Raw genomic sequence first — 20000 nt, forward strand, 5'->3', positions numbered from 1 at the left:
GTGTGCAAGCCCGCGGGAAGTATTTACAGCACGTCAGTCAGACGGACCCAGACAGGATCTCCCAAGAATCGCATTTCATCAGTTTAATGGAAACGGGCTAAATTTGCTTTGTCTTAATACGCATTTCTGATAATTTGCTTCCCTAATTCGAATAAGTTTATGGAAACATGGCTTGTGTCTGTGTCTCCTACACGGTCTCTCTCACAGCTTTCCTATACATTCACTCCAACAGATTTCCTATGGTACATCTCTTCTTGACTGTCTCCCTCTCAGCTTTCCGTCCGTCCGTCCGTCCGTCCGTCCGTCCGTCCGTCCGTCCGTCTGTCTGTCTCTCCTACACTGTCTCCCTCTCAGCTTTCCTACTGTCTGTCTGTCTCGCTGCACTGTCTCCCTTACAGCTTTCTTACTGTCTGTCTGTCTGTCTGTCTGTCCCTACACTGTCTCCCTCTCAGCTTTCCTATCGTTTATCTCTCCTAGACTGTCACTCTCACAGCTTTCCTACTATCTGTCCCTCCTACAAGGTCCCTTAAATCCTGGTAAAACAAAATGAGTTGCAGAGGCAGCTAGCAAAATGTTATAGGGCAGAGTCAAAGCACGTGCATGTGTGCAGGCGCGTGCATGCGCGCGTGCAGGCATGCGTGTGCATACGTGCGTAACATGAGTGAGTGTGTGAGTGTTTGCATACATATCGTGCAGACTAAAACGTGCAGGTTGGTGTTGTCGAGTCTCATTCCACTGAATCAACATTGAACCCGGGCAGACATCCTACATATAATTTTAGAGATGAGGTCAGTCACTCACAAAATGCATTATCTATTCACTCGCTTCAGCGACTGATCTCAAATTTAACATGGCATTGGTCATTAGCATTATACACACGATGACGGAGCCCGAATTTCATTTTTCCCAAATTCTAGCGATTTTTTAGCGTTTCTTCACTCTGAGCTCTACAGCCTGTTGTCAGGGTTACGGCCCGTTCCTCCAGGCCATGGGATCTGTAGCCCCACGCATAATTTGGCCTCTCTCTCTCTCTCTCTCTCTCTCTCTCTCTCTCTCTCTCTCTCTCTCTCTCTCTCTCTCTCTCTCTCTCTCTCTCAACGGGTGATGTGTCTCATCTTCCAACGGGTATAGAAAACTTATGTGGAGCAAATACATCCTCATACTTCTATATATTCGAACGCGTAAGGTCTAGTTTAGTTCTATAATCACATCAAACTGCAGGGAGACTATGTGTGAGTGCATGTGCGTGTGTGTGTGTGTGCTGTGCGTGCGTGCGTGCGTGCGTGCGTGCGTGCGTATGCGTGCGTGCGTGCGTTCGTGCGTGTGCATGTGTGTGTGCTACTCAGTCAGGCCCTGTTGACACACTCACTATTTACCCAGGAGCCAATCACAGACACGCAAGGCGGATTTGACTTGTAAATAACGCGGATAGACGGGACACAGGATGTCGTATAACTACAGGCAAAGCTTTTTACACTGCCATGGGGAGGTCTGTGTGTTGTTTACTGACTGCAGGGGTCTTCAACATTTTCAGGCCAAGGACCCCTTAGTTGAGTGTTTCTCAACCACTGTGCCTGGGGACCTTTGGTGTGCCCCTGAGAAGGGTCAAGTGTGCCCCTTGAAAACTGCTTGAAAGCCAGTATTGTATTTATCATTTTAAAAATGATTTAAACTAGTGAAAACAGCCGATCTACAAGCACACAACGCCTCGCACCGGTGTGCTTGTAGATCTGCTGTTTTCACTACTGTTGTGCGACAGCCTTGTATGATGAAGCAGGGCTTTACTTTGCAAACAAACGTACAAAGTTTAAACTTGGAGATACAAGGTTTCTTCCCGACAGTGACGATATTTACACCCCCGTATTATGTTGGTGTGCCCATGGATTCTTGGGACATGAAAAGTGTGCCCATGCAGAAAAAAGGTTGAGAAACACTGCCTTAGTTGAGAGAGAGATGAAGCAGGGACCTCCACAACCTGTTCATAGATTCCATATGGTTATATTGTTTGACAGCTCAATCATCAGTGTATTTTGGATTCATGTCAATGTGTTTTCAGACATTTAACCACCGTCAATACTTAATATTAACTTGACCTTTCACTGTACTTATTCTGCTCTTTTTCCCCCTCTGCACCAATCCTCTTAGCCGAAAATAGACGATCTACAAGCTCACAACGCATCGCAGCTTGTAGATCGGCTATGTTTGGCTAAAGTTCTCAGAATATGGACGGACGCGAGGGTTTAAGTGGTCAATATAAAAAATAAGTACAAAAATGCTTCTATCACACAAAGATGTGGAGGACCGCCTAGTAGCTCTGAGGAATCTACTGGAGTATTTCCAATTTCCAATACTTACTTCTACTCCACTACATCTCCAAGTATTGTACTTTTACTCTTCTTTAGTTCTTTCACTCAAAGTACCAAATCAAAGATGTGTCCCTTATTGCAGTGGTTCTCAACCTGTGGGTCGGGGTTTTGGGGGGTCCCCAGATGACTTTATAATGTTCAACATTGTTTTCTCACTCAACAGTAAACTTTCAAACGCATCAACCCGGATACCCTGACTTTGGACCTCCATCATCTCTCTCTGCAACTGATAAGGTAAGGCAAACGCCGACATCAGCAAATGAATGGGTGGACTATTACAACCAATCCCTGAGCAGTCTCCTTGATATTTACGCCCAGGACAAACAAGAGCAGTCACCTTCTCACGTTCAGCTCCTTGGTTCACCGACGAGCTTGAACGGTTCCAATATCATTAACAATAGCCATAAACCACTTCCTGAAACCTCAAACCCCAACAAACAGAGCCACCACAGCAGAACAATGCAACAACTTCCTTGTCTTCTTTAGAACAAAAGTCGACACCATCCGTTCCTCCCTCTCCGGCCCACCCACTCCATCCCCCCTACTGTTGACCCACAGCCTGGGGCCCCCCGGCCGCTCTGCTGCTTCTCTCGCGTGTATCAAAACAGCACCCCGGTATCGGCAGTGGAAGCTTGTGATTGGCTGAACCGGAGGTAGGGAGCGCTCCGTTGTGTTCCCCAGGACCGCGCGGAGGTGACAAAACTCGGGGGGCTGAAGATTTACTATTCTGTCCATAACGGCACATAAGTCGGTAACGATGCGAGTCGGCTCATGCGACCGTCGCAACGCTCGACAATGCGATGTTTCATAACATATTTAATCATAAACATTCTATATTCATAAGGTGAAGTATTCTGCTTAATAATTGGGACTAATTAAGAACCATTATCATAGTTATAATAGGCCTACATTTACAGTAGTTTAGGCATTTTGGTTTGATAAGGTTGTGGGCAGAACAATTTATTTTAAGTTATTTGACTATTTTTACTTTAATTATAATTAAAGACACTTCATAGTGAATTAGTGATTATAATAAATAGCCTATGTCATGATTGCTAGATCAGATTGTGTTTATAATATAATGCCGGCGTGCCTCCGTCATCTCCACCGAAAACAAGCGCTCCCCCCTTGTTCCGTTGTCGAAACCGGGATGCTGTTTTGATTCACGCGTTTCTCTCCCACCACACAGCAGGAGGTTGAGGACACTATCAGCCGGATGAAGCCCTCCACCTGCACCCTGGACCCCCTTCCCACAGCCCTGGTCAAACAGCACATCCAAGCCATGAGCCCCTTGATCACCAAAGCAATAAACCATTCCATCAGCCATGTTCCATCAGTTCTTAAAACTGCCATTATAACACCTCTCCTCAAAAACCCCACCCTAGACCCAGATAAGCCATGCAAACTACAGGCTTATCGGAGTCCGTGTGAATATTATGTTGACTTTCTACAGGGCTAGTATAGAATCCATTCTGAGATATGGTATGTCTAGCTGGTTTGGTAACCTGACTGTTAAGTATAAGTCTTAAATAGCTAGGCTAGCGAATACGGCAGGGAAGATCATTATCACTATACGTTTGTGCTGTTTGTATTCAATTCAATCAATCCCTATTAGACGCCCAAACCATCCTCAACTGGCTCCTTTCCAAGTAAAGGAGCAGAGGCTCTGCTACGAGTCTCTCCCAGACGACTGAACTTCTCATCCAATCCGCAAGGAGATCATGGGCTCTATTTTGGTCCATGTCTTACCCCTTATCCCAAAACTTCTTTGAATTTCTTTTTTTTAATATTTCAAATAGCTGACCTACAAGCTCACAACGTGTTGATGTAGATCGGCTATTTTAAGTATTTTATAAATAGCGCATGGACGAAAATATAGCTCCAGATGCCCAGCCGCCCTCCTGAGAGAACTCATTCCGTCTGCTGGTATCTTGGATGCTGATCATCGGGTCATGGCCCACATTTCACCACCCTGTCTGTGACAAAGATCAGGCGTTCCAGAAGAACTCGTCTAGATGTGGTTCTTGGAGAGCAACACCCTCGTACTACAGAGTGTAAATTAACCTTAACATTAAGGTGCAGAGAAGGAGCGATAGGTACGGGTCAATATTGACACATCCTGGTCACAGACGTGTTACGGTAATGCCTTATCTCTCTCTGCGCACGTGTGTGCACGTGAGTGTACGTACGTGTGTGTGTGTGTGTGTGTGTGCGTACAGCAAGTCAAACATCATTTGCCTGTATAACCAGCAGTATTGCTGCAGTGTAAATGGTTATCGGGCTTGAAAGCAGTCAATCAACAGTCAATCAATCTCCCTGTTCTACTTTAACACAACTAGGCTGTGGCTGCGTGTGTGTGTGTGTGTGTGTGTGTGTGTGTGTGTGTGTGTGTGTGTGTGTGTGTGTGTGTGTGTGTGTGTGTGTGTGTGTGTGTGTGTGTGTGTGTGTGTGTGTGTCCTCCTCAGAGAGTAGTCAGTGGAAAACTTGTATGCCAACTGTGTCTGAAGCTCAGAAGAGTAGAAACCACACACACTCATGAATGGACGCACACATGCACGCACTCACAAACACTCACTCACTCACTCACGCACGCACGCACGCACGCACGGACGCACGCACGCACACACACACACACACACACACATACATATGCACACACATATGCACACACACACACACACATATGCATATGCGCACTCACACACACACTACCTCTGAACTTCTTGGGTGGATTCTCCAGGTCTCCAGCACTCGGTTCCACAACACAACGATCATCCACCAACCTGGAAACACACACACACATACATTATATGTCAAAATGCCATGAATTACTGAAAACGGTAGAGAGGGACACATTAACTCATTCACTGCCTGGCCCGATAGTCGCGAGAATATGCTAATGTCCTTCCCCGCCAGGCCCGATAGTCCAGAGAATTTCCTGTTTAAAAAAAAAAAAAAAAAAAAAATGTAGTAGGCATGATAGCAATAGCGAAATTGCATGTTTAACCCCCATAGCAACCCCATCTTTCAAACATGGCAGCCATCTTTGTTTACATTTTAGGAAAACATAATGGCTGCTAGTTCATGAATGCCTGAACGGATTTCCATTCGGATTTTTTTGTTTGAAAGCTGTGAGCAATGTGCACACACGTGGTGCATTATCTAGGCATGGACATGACATTATCAGTGCACTATGAATTACATGGAAGTCTATGGAGACAGAGGCGTATGAGAGTACGAAGGTATTTACAAATGGCGGGGTATGTGTTAAAGGGATAAGAAACCCCGCCTCTAATTTGTTTTATGGGATTTCAGAACATGAAAAGATTTCTAAAATGTAGGCGTGGTTATCTGCCGTTGTGGGGGGAGGGGGCGGAGTAATGCGTCTTCTTAGAGAGAGACAGACCGAAGCTGTCAGCAGTGGGCACTTGTTGCTTTTCCATTTCGGAAACATTTTTTAAAACCAGCCATTGGAGGTGTAAAAAGTATAAAGATTCGGCAACTCCATGTTCTGTAACCAATTAAAATGTGCAGGTATTTTACAAAGAAGCTGGCTGAGCATTTACACACTTTCTCCAGCTTTGGACTGTTTACCACGGAACCGAAGAAGAAGGGACGCTAAGCTATCGCCGATAGCTATTTTCTGTGTGTGTGTGTGTGTGTGTGTGTGTGTGTGTGTGTGTGTGTGTGTGTGTGTGTGTGTGTGCGTGTGTGCGTCGTGACAGTGCGCGCGCGCACACACACACAACGTCCACACACGAAAAATAGCAGATCTACAAGCTCACAACGCGTCGCGAAAGTGACACGTTGTGAGCTTGTATATCAGCTATGTAGCCGAGCTAATAGCCGTACGGCTATTTAGCTCGGCTACATAGCTACGTAGCTGACATCAGGGCTCCAGACTAACCTTTTTCACCTACGTCCCGGGACCGTCCCAAAATACAAATTGAACCGTCCCCAAATTAATGTAATCCGTCCCAAAAAATAATAAAAATAATAATAAATTATTGCAGGCCTATTAGTATTACTATTATAATAATATTTATTATTATTGTTATTGTTGTTATATTGTTGTTGTTGTGGTTTTTGTTGTTGTTGCTGCTGATGAAATTGGCTTGACAATCCTTTCTATTTTTATACTGTCATTTGTGGCTTCTAAAAATCTTACCTCAGCCAGTTTGCTGGTGTGATTGTCATACGGTAAACTAAAGAACCAATCATGCACGACTGTTGGAGGAATTACGGTAAAACTGGGTTTGTACTTTGTCCGTACGAACGTGTTGCGCGCTAATCTACAACCCTACAACTACGCGCATCCTCAGGGCTTTGAGGGCTTTTAGATCGTCTATATGCTCACCGCACCGCACAACACCGTCGTACTGAAAGAAGTATAACCAGTGCCATCCACGCTTCATCGAGTGGAGACGCGTGCGGCGTGCAGCTGCTGCCGAAATGGAGTTATTTATTATGAGTGGACCGGTTGTTTTAGAGACACTACTGGACTGGAGAAAATAAGCTGTCACACGGCACGGGAACTTTGTAAAATGAATGCCAGCTTGCACGGCTCACGGCTGGTTGTGATGATGAAGTTGATTAGACGATTAGACGAACATATTCACATAACGTCTTGTAATTGGGAATATAGGCTATAGGTTTATAGAGATGACAAAAGTTAAACAAACCGTTGATTTAATTACAATGTGTCCTACTCCAATATCCAAACAACTGCGCGTGCTGCTCACTAAACGTAGGCTAGCCTATGTGTCTGTGCTTGGTGCGTTGACAGTGTTCCGTTTTACATTTTCATTAATAATCACAATCCAAATCATATAACGTTACTCTTTATGAGGCGAAGCAGGGGGCGGCCGGGCGGGGATGCTAAGATTTATCTCTCAGCCACAGCTTGTAGATCGGCTATTTTCCACTAGTTGTAACCCAGACAGTCTGTTCTCTGCCTCATTCTGCTAGTTAATCTCTTCAAATTGCGCAGCATTTTAGCAACTAAGTACCTGAAAAGGATGATCAGCACTGCCTGTGGTAACTTCTTAAACATTCTGTTTACATCATAGCCTATTCATTTTCTGTGAGTCTCATGCTGCGAGTTTGCACACCATGGTTTGAGCAGTGACATTGATATGCGCCGTTGGCTCAAAAAAATCCTCTACGTCCCGAATGCGTCCCAGGGGAGATTCATTTGCGTCCCGAACACATATATTTAAGTCCCTGGGACGTAGGGATGCCGTTAGTCTCGAGCCCTGGCTGACATACAAGCTCACAACGAGTCACTTTCGCGACGCGTTGTGAGCTTGTAGATCTGCTATTTTTCGTGTGTGGACGTTGTGTGTGTGTGCGCACTGTCACGACGCACGCGTGCGCACACACACACACACACACACACACACACACACACTACACAGAAAATAGCTATCGGCGATAGCTTAGCGTCCCTTCTTCTTCGGTTCTGTGGTAAACAGTCCAAAGCTGGAGAAAGTGTGTCCATGGAAAAAAGCTCAGACAGCTTCTTTGTAAAATACTTGTCCATTTTAACTGGTTATAGAACATGGAGTTGCCGAATCTAATCAACAAGTGCCCCACTGCGACAGCCCTACAGTCTATGCTCTGAACAACACAACGAGACGCCACAACAAGGGCAGAATGAAACCATGCCCCCCCCTTGATACAACTCTATATTAAACAAACGTTAATATTAATTAGATATGCCTACGTCACATTGCACTCTAGAACAATGATAGCTAATATTTAATGAGTGGCGCCAAAGTTTTCTTTTCTTCTAGAAACTGGAAGTAAACAGAAATAGCTGCAGAGACCAGCAGAAAGCTCTGAATCCACAAGGCTATAGGCAAACTGAACCATATCACTGCTCCCTATCACAAGTGACTCATTGATATAATATATATTTATAGAAAAAGTGATTTTGTGTTTCATGGACCTTTAAGGTTGTGAGGTCCACTTTCTAACCAGGATGTTACAAAATGGAGGAGATGAAAGAGACGTGGAACAGATGTTGGATTTATATCAACCTTAAATGAACGAACAAATGTTGACCTTGACAGAACGTCAGCGCTCTTAATTCATATCCTCAGACCATTATGAGAACTTCACTATGTAATCTATACTTTTATTTGTGATTTCTAAGCAGTGCTTTTACGTTTATTTTTATTTTACTTCCTGGCCTGGCTGTAATTCTAATGTTGTTGTGAGCTTGTAGATCGGCTAGTTGCACTACTTTATGGAATTTCTTAGATTTGATTGTTTGTTTTAAAATTCATAAATTTCTTTAAAAAAAAAATGACTTGAGTCGTGACCCATAAAAATCGCTCTGTGACCCACAAATTGGTCCCAAACCACTGTGTGTGGTGTGCTGTGTAACCACTGTGTGTGGTGTGCTGTGTAACCACTGTGTGTGGTGTGCTGTGTAACCACTGTGTGTGGTGTGCCGTGTAACCACTGTGTGTGGTGTGCCGTGTAACCACTGTGTGTGGTGTGCCGTGTAACCACTGTGTGTGGTGTGCCGTGTAACCACTGTGTGTGGTGTGCCGTGTAACCACTGTGTGTGGTGTGCCGTGTAACCACTGTGTGTGGTGTGCCGTGTAACCACTGTGTGTGGTGTGCCGTGTAACCACTGTGTGTGGTGTGCCGTGTAACCACTGTGTGTGGTGTGCCGTGTAACCACTGTGTGTGGTGTGCTGTGTAACCACTGTGTGTGGTGTGCTGTGTAACCACTGTGTGTGGTGTGCTGTGTAACCACTGTGTGTGGTGTGCTGTGTAACCACTGTGTGTGGTGTGCCGTGTAACCACTGTGTGTGGTGTGCCGTGTAACCACTGTGTGTGGTGTGCCGTGTAACCACTGTGTGTGGTGTGCTGTGTAACCACTGTGTGTGGTGTGCTGTGTAACCACTGTGTGTGGTGTGCTGTGTAACCACTGTGTGTGGTGTGCTGTGTAACTGAAATGATAGAATAACCACTGTGTGTGGTGTGCTGTGTAACTGAAATGATAGAATAACCACTGTGTGTGGTGTGCTGTGTAACTGAAATGATAGAATAACCACTGTGTGTGGTGTGCTGTGTAACTGAAATGATAGAATAACCACTGTGTGTGGTGTGCTGTGTAACTGAAATGATAGAATAACCACTGTGTGTGGTGTGCTGTGTAACTGAAATGATAGAATAACCACTGTGTGTGGTGTGCTGTGTAACTGAAATGATAGAATGGAGTTCCCAGAAGGGTAGAGTGAAATGAAACAATATATGTACTAACACAATGCTCTTACTCTGCTGACAGTAAAGCCATTTGCACACAGGCGCGTTTAACCGCACGGATAAAACGGACAATATAATTTTTTGAAAAGAAAACAATGATTCTCTATGACCTCATGCACACCGGCTCCGAATTAGCCGTGCGACGAGTGGCTGCCGCTGTGCGTTTTTTTCTCGATCGAACCCAGTTCGATTTGTGCGTCTTGTCGCATGCGGTAAAAAACTCATCACTCCTTTTATGACTCCTTTTGGGATCCGCAGCGCCGATTCCGCACAGCATTGCACACCAAATCCAATGCGTTTTATTCATGCAGCAAACAGAAGAAACGCAACTGTCCTGTGTGCTAAGGGCTTAAGAGTGAGCTCAGATGTTAGACTGACGGCTGCTTGCTGACTAGACATTCAAATAGGGCTGTCACAATTATTACATAATCGTCTAATCGCAATTATTTGACATAATTTAAATTATTTTGAGATAATCGTCATAATCGTTTACATGTTGAAAAATGTTTATTATGTTCAAACATTTAAAAAATAGTGGGAATAGCAGATCTACAAGCTCACAATGCGTCGCATCGCGATGCGTTGTGACCTTGTAGATCGGCTATTTCCACTATCAATGGTCTTTTTAAAGTCAAACATGTCTTTCATTTCTTTGTATATTGAGGTTATGTGTCATATCTGCCATGTGCAACTTCAAAGCCTACAAGCCAAACAGAAATGTAATTGTCAACGACAAAAACACAATTAAATCGTTAATGGCAATTATTTGAGTGACAATTAATCGTAGTGTAAAATGTCATAATCGTGACAGCCCTAAATGGAAGGCCAACAAGTAACAATACATATATAAGGCAATCTATCCACAACTTTCCCACATCCCGTCGTGCATTGTGCAGAAGGTGTACAGCAGTTTCCGGCGTCGCAGCCGAGAGTGATCTACAAGCTCACAACGGTTGCATCTGCGACGCGACGTGAGTTTGTATGTCTGCTGTTAACCGAAAGTGTCCTGCAGATAATGCTACAGTAAATTCTCGCGGAAACAGGTTGATACATTTCTGCCACCACAGCTGTGCTTGTTTAACAATGACAGTGAGATACTTGTTGCACTAACTAGCATTGACTGCTATGGTCTCTTTTTGTAAGAGACTTTATGTATATATATTTATATATTATTCGCCCCCTCTCTTGATGCACCTTCTCTTTATTGGTACTGTACTGCTCTTGTTTTTTTCCTCCTATCTATCTTTTTTCTTACTTCTCTGTAACTTTGTAAATAACTGTATACTGCTGTGCTACTACAACTGGACAACTGAATTTCCCCCTTGGGATAATAAAGGTATCTATCTATCTATCTATCTATCTACAAACACAAGCACTGCTAGCAGACAGAAAACACCCATGGACTCTAAACCAAATGATAAGAAGACCACTGGAGAGCATCAACCTAAAGCCAAAGAACAAAGTGGGAAACTCTTTAACCCTAAACAGAGGACACACACAGTGGCAGCAGCAGAACACCCCAGCACTGTGACTGATCCAAAACTAAGTCAATCCTTGTACAGACTCCAGTGAGCAGCACATTCCTGCCACAGAGAAAAGGCAAAGGCAGCCACAGACAGACACTGGCTCCCAAGAGAAGACAGACTGCATGCATGCGCGTGTGTGCGTGTGTGCGTGTGTGCGTGTGTGCGTGCGTGCGTGCATGCGTGCATGCGTGCGTGCTCCCACCACAGCGCATGAGATGATCTTTTCTCTCTTACTGTAACTACCTGCCAACTGTACCAAGACATCAGAAACACATGCTTCCCACAGATTATAAACAAAAAGAGTTTGAAAACATGACAAAAAAAACGTTCATATCTGCTGGGTGACGCAGAGCCATGTGCAAACACAGTCAGAGAGATTAATGAGCTGTGGTGACAGGAAAAGGACGTCCAGTGGAATACCAGCAGTGTACAGCAGACTACTAATCATATTAGTGTGATATGTGCACCGTACAGAGCTCAGTGCATACAGTATGTGGATATACTCTACAGTACATACAAACGAACAGAGCACTTAATTTGGGTGGAAACCTTGTAGCTACTGTAGGTATATCCAAAACAGCTCCTTTTATTATCGTTTTCATGCTGTTTTTACTAAACATTAAAGTCTTTCATTTTTTGGGGGGGAGGTTATGCAATTATTGATAGGGCAGTAGACTGACAAGAAATGGGGAGAGAGATCGGGAGTGCCATATGCCCCATATATGGACTTCACTTATAACGTCGCATGGATGCCCAATTGCCCATACATGGAGATCCCTGCCAGCAAATCAAGCATTGTTACCAAGCAATGTTCTCCTTTGTGAGTGACATCATAAGCCCATATATGGAGAGATGCTCTTAAAAAGGCCAAACCTCACAAATGCAACTCGTCGCAACTCCTTGCAGCTAAACGGTCCACACCAATGCAACTTGCAACTGTCATTGGGGATAATGGTTGCCAGTAGTTGCATGTTGCAAGCAGAGCAGTGGTCTTCAATGTTTTCAGGCCAAGGACCCCTTAACTGAGAGAGAGATGAAGCAGGGACCCCCTCTACATATTGTATAAATAACCTAACCCATTTAGGCCAAGAATTATTTAATGCTTTAGCTATTGAAAAATAGCAGATATACAAGCTCACAGCGCGGCACTGTGTGCCGCGCTGTGAGCTTGTAGATCTGCTATTTTTTTTAAGTTGTGAAAATATGTGCAAATCTTTTAAAGTGAACGTTTGTAACTCAAATTTTGCTTCTGGGGGGTCCCTGGAACTAAATATTTTGAGATGGGGGTCTGTGGCCAAATCATTTTGGGGGTCCTTCACATGAAAAAGTTTGAGAACCACTGACATAGTAGTCTCTCAAGAACAGACTAACTGAGCTCCAGTTAAGTGAAAAGGACCTTTTCTTTGACGATGGCAGGCCAGATTGCTGACATAGAAACATAGGGTTTTTCCAAAAACCTTAGAAGGATTCAAAAGACACTTATAAAATCGGGTCAAAATTCTATTCTATTCTACGATTTTTCAAAAATAGCAGATCTACAAGCTCGCAGCGCGACACTCGGTGCCGCGCTGTGAGCTTGTATATCTGCTATTTTTCAATAGTTAAAGCATAAAATAATGATACACAATAATGTGTACCTGAAGCAGGGACCCCCTCTACATATTGTATAAATGCGTTATGCAGGTTTTCATTGACTTGTTTGACAGCACTGTCATCAGTCTGTTGGATTCTTGTTTCAGACATTTAGCCACTTAATTTAAGTGGCTAGGGTTAGGGTTTAAGTGGAAAGGTCAGGTTTACTAAGTATCGACGATTTAAGTCTTAAATCGTCGATACTTAGTAAACCTGACCTTTCACTCTGTACTTGGTCTGCCTCTCCTTTAACCTCAACACCAAACCTATTTGCTGAAAATAGCCGATCTACAAGCTCTCAGCGAGAGCTTGTAGAGAGGGAGAGACTGAGAACCTGGCCAAAAGCAGAACCTGAACACAGTGACCAACACGCTTTGCAACGTCATGCAACACGTTGCAACGCTTTGCAACACATTAGCGCAATAAAACCCCAGCAATGCTGGGCAGACTGATAACATGCTGTACTTCTTTGACAGTCTGCCTCTACCATATTTGGTTTCACTGTTTAACAGCACCGTTTACACACTTCTTTATGCTAGCATGCAGGCAACTTCAATTGTTCAAACTAGTTTCCGTTAAAAACCTTTTTAACTTTATTTTACATCAGTTACAGTACATCTTTAGCAATGTAAATAGTTTCCCATGCCAATAAAACCCCTCTGAATGGAGCTGACAGACAGACAGACAGACAGACAGACAGACAGACAGACAGACAGACAGACAGACAGACAGACAAAGTGCCCTTGGTTCTGCTTCCTAAACTTTGATCATTATAGAGATCAAAACTAATCTCTCTCACACACACACCTGTGTGTGTGTATGTGTGTGTGTGTGTGTGTGTGTGTGTGTGTGTGTGTGTGTGTGTGTGTGTGTGTGTGTGCACGTGTCTGTCTGTCTGTGTGTGCGTGCCTGGGAGCTGTGTGTGTGTGTGTGTGTAAGTGACAGTCTAATATAGTTAATGTGTTTCTGAATGGACTCCTAATCTCTCTCACTCAAAGCCTGGCTCCACCACAATCAACAGCTGCTGCTGTCGTGGGTGTGTGCGTTTGTGCGTGCGTGCGTGCGTGTGTGCGTGCGTGCGTGCGTGCGTGCGTGCGTGCGTGCGTGCGTGCGCGTGTGTGTGTGCGTTTGTGTGTGCGTGCGTGTGTGCGTGCGTGCGTGCGTGCGTGTGTGTGTGTGTGTGTGTGCATGCGTTCAAAACAATAAAAAACTACAGCAGCCACTGGAGCAGTTGTACTTTGGTGTTTCCACTGTTTCTTTTGGCTACCAAAACAAACCAAAACCAGAATACATAGAGAGTCTTTCTTCAAAATACATTTTTATCCTAAGATTTTCTAACCCATTTTTCACCCAGTGCCAATTATGCCTAAACTACAGTGGTGTAAAGTAACTAAGTACATTTACTTAAGTACTGTACTTAAGTGCAATATTGAGGTATTTGTACTTTACTTGAGTATTTACAATTTACAATACTTTTACTTCTACTCCACTACATCTCGGATCCATATATTGTACTTTTACTCCACTACATTTATTTGAAAACTTTAGTTACTAGCTACTTTGCAGATATTACATTATGATATTATAAAACATACATAAACCACTGTAGCCCTATTTTATACCTTGGCAATTTGAAAATAGACGATCTACAAGCTCACAATGCGTCACAATGCGACGCGTTGTGAGCTTATAGATCTGCTATTTTCAAACATATTGTACCTTTACTTTTCATACTTTAAGTACATTTTGATGCCAACACTTTCATACTTTTACTCAAGTACATTTTGAATTCCGGACTTTTACTTGTAACAGAGTACTTCTACATTGCAGTATTGATACTTTTAATCAAGTAAAGAAATGGAATACTTTTTCCACCACTACCTAAGCTGTAATCCTGGGCTCTGCTCTCCCTCTGCCAACCTGGGCACTGAGCTCATGCTTCCTTCAATTCCTTCTTATCACCTGACAGTCGGGGACTTTCCCCGGCTGGATGTAGCGTGTGGAAGAAACACGTTATTCCAACCGGTTCCTTTCCCCTCCATCTGTCCAAAAGGGAGGCATTATAGAGACCAGGATTACTGCATGTTTGTGTGAGGGTATCTACCCTAGGGAACACGGGGAGAACATGCAAACTCCACACAGAAAGGCCCTTTCGCCAACCCCACCTAGGGTGTGGGCGCTGATGATGCGGAGGAGGGAACACGCCCCCAGCGCCCACAGCATCCCCAGTGGGAATGGAACCCGGGACCTTCTAGCTATGAGGCGACAGCACTACCATGTCCCCACCAACAGGGCGGATTCACACTGCAATCCGTTTGATTAGAACTGATTCTGAAACCGGTTGCTGGTTCATGCTGGCCAGCATTCACATTGGCAGACCTTCTGGCCTCCCTGGAGATCACTAGCACTATACAGCCCGGTCCTATAGGTGGTGGTATGCACATAGTGTCATCAACTATGCGACATTGCTGATGGTGGTTGCCAATAAATTCAGGCACGAAAGTTGGTGTAACAATTCAATAACGCGCGACAGCGCAGTGTGGAACATTGTTGCAGTGGTCTTGGGTCTCGCACCCCCCACACCTCGACAAGACAAACAAGCCTATTTGCATATCAATTGACCTGTATAGTAGGTGTCGCTGATCTACAAGCTCACACTGACCTCGCATCCGTGACGCGTTGTGAGCTTGTAGATCTGCTATTTTCCTGGCGCATAAACGTGCAGAATGATGAGCGAGACATGCAGCGCAGCGCACTTATTATTTTAATTATTTAATAATCAACATGGCCTACAATTGAAACGCTTGTGGCTTAATATTCACATTAATGGCACGTCAAGCAGGCACAGCAGTGCACAAGCAGTGCCAAGGAATCTATAACATCGAAACAAAAGTCAGGGATAAAGGAATACTTTTAGGCTATTTTCTATCAACAGTGGTAAGTCATTTTAGGTTTGTTTTCATGGTTTAACAGTTCATGGTTTAACTTGTAGGCTAGTGCTTTCTCTTTCTGCTTTTCTTTCCCGACGGGCGACAGCGCACACGCATGCATGCACGCACACACCAAGCCCCCCCCCCCCTCCCGCTGTAAATCTGATCCCAGAGCAGCATTATCATCTCACAGTTACAGCCATACTTCATGTCGCTGCCTCGCGGCTAATAACGGACCTGAATCTGATCCTAGGTCAGCCTAAACAGCACAGCAGTGACAGCACACAACTACACGCATACGCATTGATTGATTAATTGATTGCTTGCTTTACGGTTTGCATAAAAAGCAAAAAGTACACACACGTCACACACACAGTAGGCTACGGGTCCTATTGGGTCCTCTCGGGTTATACACATGATGATTACAGTCCCGTGTTCCGAATGTTTTAACGGAGCGCCGGTTCTGGCCGTCCCGTCTCACTTTCATCCCTGCGCTCAGTGCGCTGGTGCGAGACAATAAATAACTGTTCGCCAATTGCTAGTGCTACTTCTCCCAATTGGAAGTACATGACACCAGTCCAGCGCACCACAGTAGTAGGCTAACTGGTGATATAAAACATATAAACGAATTTTAGAAGACAGTCCTACAAGCAATCTCTCTGTGAGATGAAGTCGCTGATCCCATGGCCATGTCGACAACTGTTACCCAGTGTTTATTTGTGCCGACGGCTGACTCGTCGACATTATATGAGGTCACGTTCAACATCAATACCGTTTTTGAGGCCGGTTGCTTCACACTGCGGCTCACCGGTCTCGAGGTCGCACAATGCAGTCTCGAGACTACCTCTTGAGGTGGTTTCGAGGCTATCCGTTTCTGAGGAAGACCGCACGCTTCACACTGTCAAAACCGGTTTAAACATCTGCCAAGTAGCCTCGAGACCGGTCTCAAGACCGCAGTGTGAATCCGCCCTAAATACTCCAGTGTGGCTGAGAACTGCTGCTATAGAGCAGTGGTTACCAACCTGTGGGTCAGGACCCCCCGGGGGGTCCTCAAATTATTTGAGTCCCCAGATGATTAACTTAGTGTGCAACATTGTTTTCTCACTCAACAGTAAACAAACCAACATAAGGTTTAAGTGTATAGAGGGTATCTGCACATTTCTAAAGTGACAATTTAAGGACTTTTTAATACCTCTAAAATGACAAATTAAACACTGGCTAAATTGTCAAATATTAGAGGCAGAAATTGTGAAAATAGCCAATCTAAATTGCGAGGCGTTGTGAGCATGTAGATCTACAATTTTCACAATAGAACCGTGTTATACAAAATGTAATGACTCAACTCTTAGTGCTCGTCAGGGTGGGGGGTCCCCAGATATGATTATGTAAGAGGGGGTCGCGGCCTGAAAAGGTTGAGAACCACTGCTGTAGGGGGACATGATTAGTTAAACATGTATTATTATTGTCTGGTTATGTAAACACGGGACACGGTTACACACTATGCCTTTGTGTATCTATATCTATAAATTAGGGAAATCTGTGAGTCTCTGCGCTGACGTCATCATCCAATGGGAAAGCCCTTGGGAAAGACACAGAGTGACATCATCAATCGGGTGATGACGTCATCATCCTGATATAAACGTAGAGGGTGATGTCATAATATTGAGGCATAGAGTGTATAGAGCATCGCAGTTTAAGCCCCGCCCGCCCTCACTCCGTTGTCGGCATTTCATCCATAGACATTTCATAAAGTATTTATTTAAACATCTTTTAAGCCTCTGACAAAGCCACCCCGGCTGGTGAGGAATCATGACAATAAACACTATTTTTTGCATGCAAAGATTAATTAGAAAGCTGAAAAAAATAAAGACGAGGATACAAGTTGTTGGCTTAAACTGCGATGCTCTATGCTTCACGTGTCACTCTGCCTAGACCAGTGGTTCTCAACCTTTTTGGGCCGCGACCCACAAAATAATCATATTTTAACTGGGGACCCCCCCCCCCCCCCACCCTGATGATCACTAAGAGTTGAGGCATTACGTCTTGTATAACACGGTTCTATTGTGAAAATAGCAGATCTACATGCTCACAACGCCTCGCGTTGACAGGCGTTGTGAGCATGTAGATCGGCTATTTTCACAGATTTTGCCTCTAATAGGCCTATTGGACTATTTGGACAATGTTACATATTAACAAAGGTATTAAAAGTCCTTTAATTGTCACATTATAAATGTGCAGATACCCTCTCTATACACTTATACTGCAAGTTACTTTTTTTTAACGGTTGAGTGAGAAAACAGTGTTTCAAATTAATCAAATCATCTGGGGACCCCCCAAAATAATTTGGGGACCCCCCTGGGTGTCCCGACCCACAGGTTGAGAATCACTGGCCTAGACCATGGGTCACAGTGGGCCAATTTCCATGATTGGGTTTCACTTCCCTATGAAACGGGGGAAGAGTCCGCAAACCTCTAGTCTCATATAAATGTAGGCTACAGAACAAACCTCTAGTCTCATATGAATGTAGGCTACAGAACAAACCTCTAGTCTCATATAAATGTAGCCTACAGAACAAACCTCTAGTCTCATATAAATGTAGGCTACAGAACAAACCTCTAGTCTCATATAAATGTAGGCTACAGAACAAACCTCTAGTCTCATATAAATGTAGGCTACAGAACAAACCTCTAGTCTCATATAAATGTAGGCTACAGAACAAACCTCTTGTCTCATATAAATGTAGGCTACAGAACAAACCTCTAGTCTCATATAAATGTAGGCTACAGAACAAACCTCTAGTCTCATATAAATGTAGGCTAACAGAACAAACCTCTAGTCTCATATAAATGTAGGCTAACAGAACAAACCTCTAGTCTCATATAAATGTAGGCTAACAGAACAAACCTCTAGTCTCATATAAATGTAGGCTAACAGAACAAACCTCTAGTCTCATATAAATGTAGGCTACAGAACAAACCTCTAGTCTCATATAAATGTAGGCTAACAGAACAAACCTCTAGTCTCATATAAATGTAGGCTAACAGAACAAACCTCTAGTCTCATATAAATGTAAGCTACAGAACAAACCTCTAGTCTCATATAAATGTAGGCTAACAGAACAAACCTCTAGTCTCATATAAATGTAGGCTACAGAACAAACCTCTAGTCTCATATAAATGTAGGCTACAGAACAAACCTCTAGTCTCATATAAATGTAGGCTACAGAACAAACCTCTAGTCTCATATAAATGTAGGCTACAGAACAAACCTCTAGTCTCATATGAATGTAGGCTAACAGAACAAACCTCTAGTCTCATATGAATGTAGGCTACAGAACAAACCTCTAGTCTCATATAAATGTAGGCTACAGAACAAACCTCTAGTCTCATATAAATGTAGGCTACAGAACAAACCTCTAGTCTCATATAAATGTAGGCTACAGAACAAACCTCTAGTCTCATATAAATGTAGGCTAACAGAACAAACATCTAGTCTCATATAAATGTAGGCTAACAGAACAAACCTCTAGTCTCATATAAATGTAGGCTAACAGAACAAACCTCTAGTCTCATATAAATGTAGGCTAACAGAACAAACCTCTAGTCTCATATAAATGTAGGCTACAGAACAAACCTCTAGTCTCATATAAATGTAGGCTACAGAACAAACCTCTAGTCTCATATAAATGTAGGCTAACAGAACAAACCTCTAGTCTCATATAAATGTAGGCTAACAGAACAAACCTCTAGTCTCATATAAATGTAGGCTACAGAACAAACCTCTAGTCTCATATAAATGTAGGCTACAGAACAAACCTCTAGTCTCATATGAATGTAGGCTAACAGAACAAACCTCTAGTCTCATATAAATGTAGGCTAACAGAACAAACCTCTAGTCTCATATGAATGTAGGCTAACAGAACAAACCTCTAGTCTCATATAAATGTAGGCTAACAGAACAAACCTCTAGTCTCATATAAATGTAGGCTAACAGAACAAACCTCTAGTCTCATATAAATGTAGGCTAACAGAACAAACCTCTAGTCTCATATAAATGTAGGCTAACAGAACAAACCTCTAGTCTCATATAAATGTAGGCTAACAGAACAAACCTCTAGTCTCATATGAATGTAGGCTACAGAACAAACCTCTAGTCTCATATAAATGTAGGCTACAGAACAAACCTCTAGTCTCATATAAATGTAGGCTACAGAACAAACCTCTAGTCTCATATAAATGTAGGCTAACAGAACAAACCTCTAGTCT

General features: G+C 43.5%; 1 protein-coding gene across 1 annotated transcript in view; it reads right to left on the reverse strand.

Annotated features, from left to right (window-relative positions):
- Positions 1-20000, reverse strand: part of itpr3 (inositol 1,4,5-trisphosphate receptor, type 3) — a gene marked incomplete at its 5' end in the record, with an annotated part of 142829 nt that overhangs the window by 107957 nt on the left and 14872 nt on the right. The window contains one exon of the mRNA XM_080734091.1: positions 5079-5149. Coding sequence (XP_080590217.1) covers positions 5079-5149 — 71 coding nt within the window. The remainder of the gene's footprint in view (positions 1-5078; positions 5150-20000) is intronic.

This window comes from Nannobrachium achirus, assembly GCF_963921795.1.
Source record: "Nannobrachium achirus genome assembly, chromosome: 9".
Classification (NCBI taxonomy): Eukaryota; Metazoa; Chordata; class Actinopteri; order Myctophiformes; family Myctophidae; genus Nannobrachium; species Nannobrachium achirus.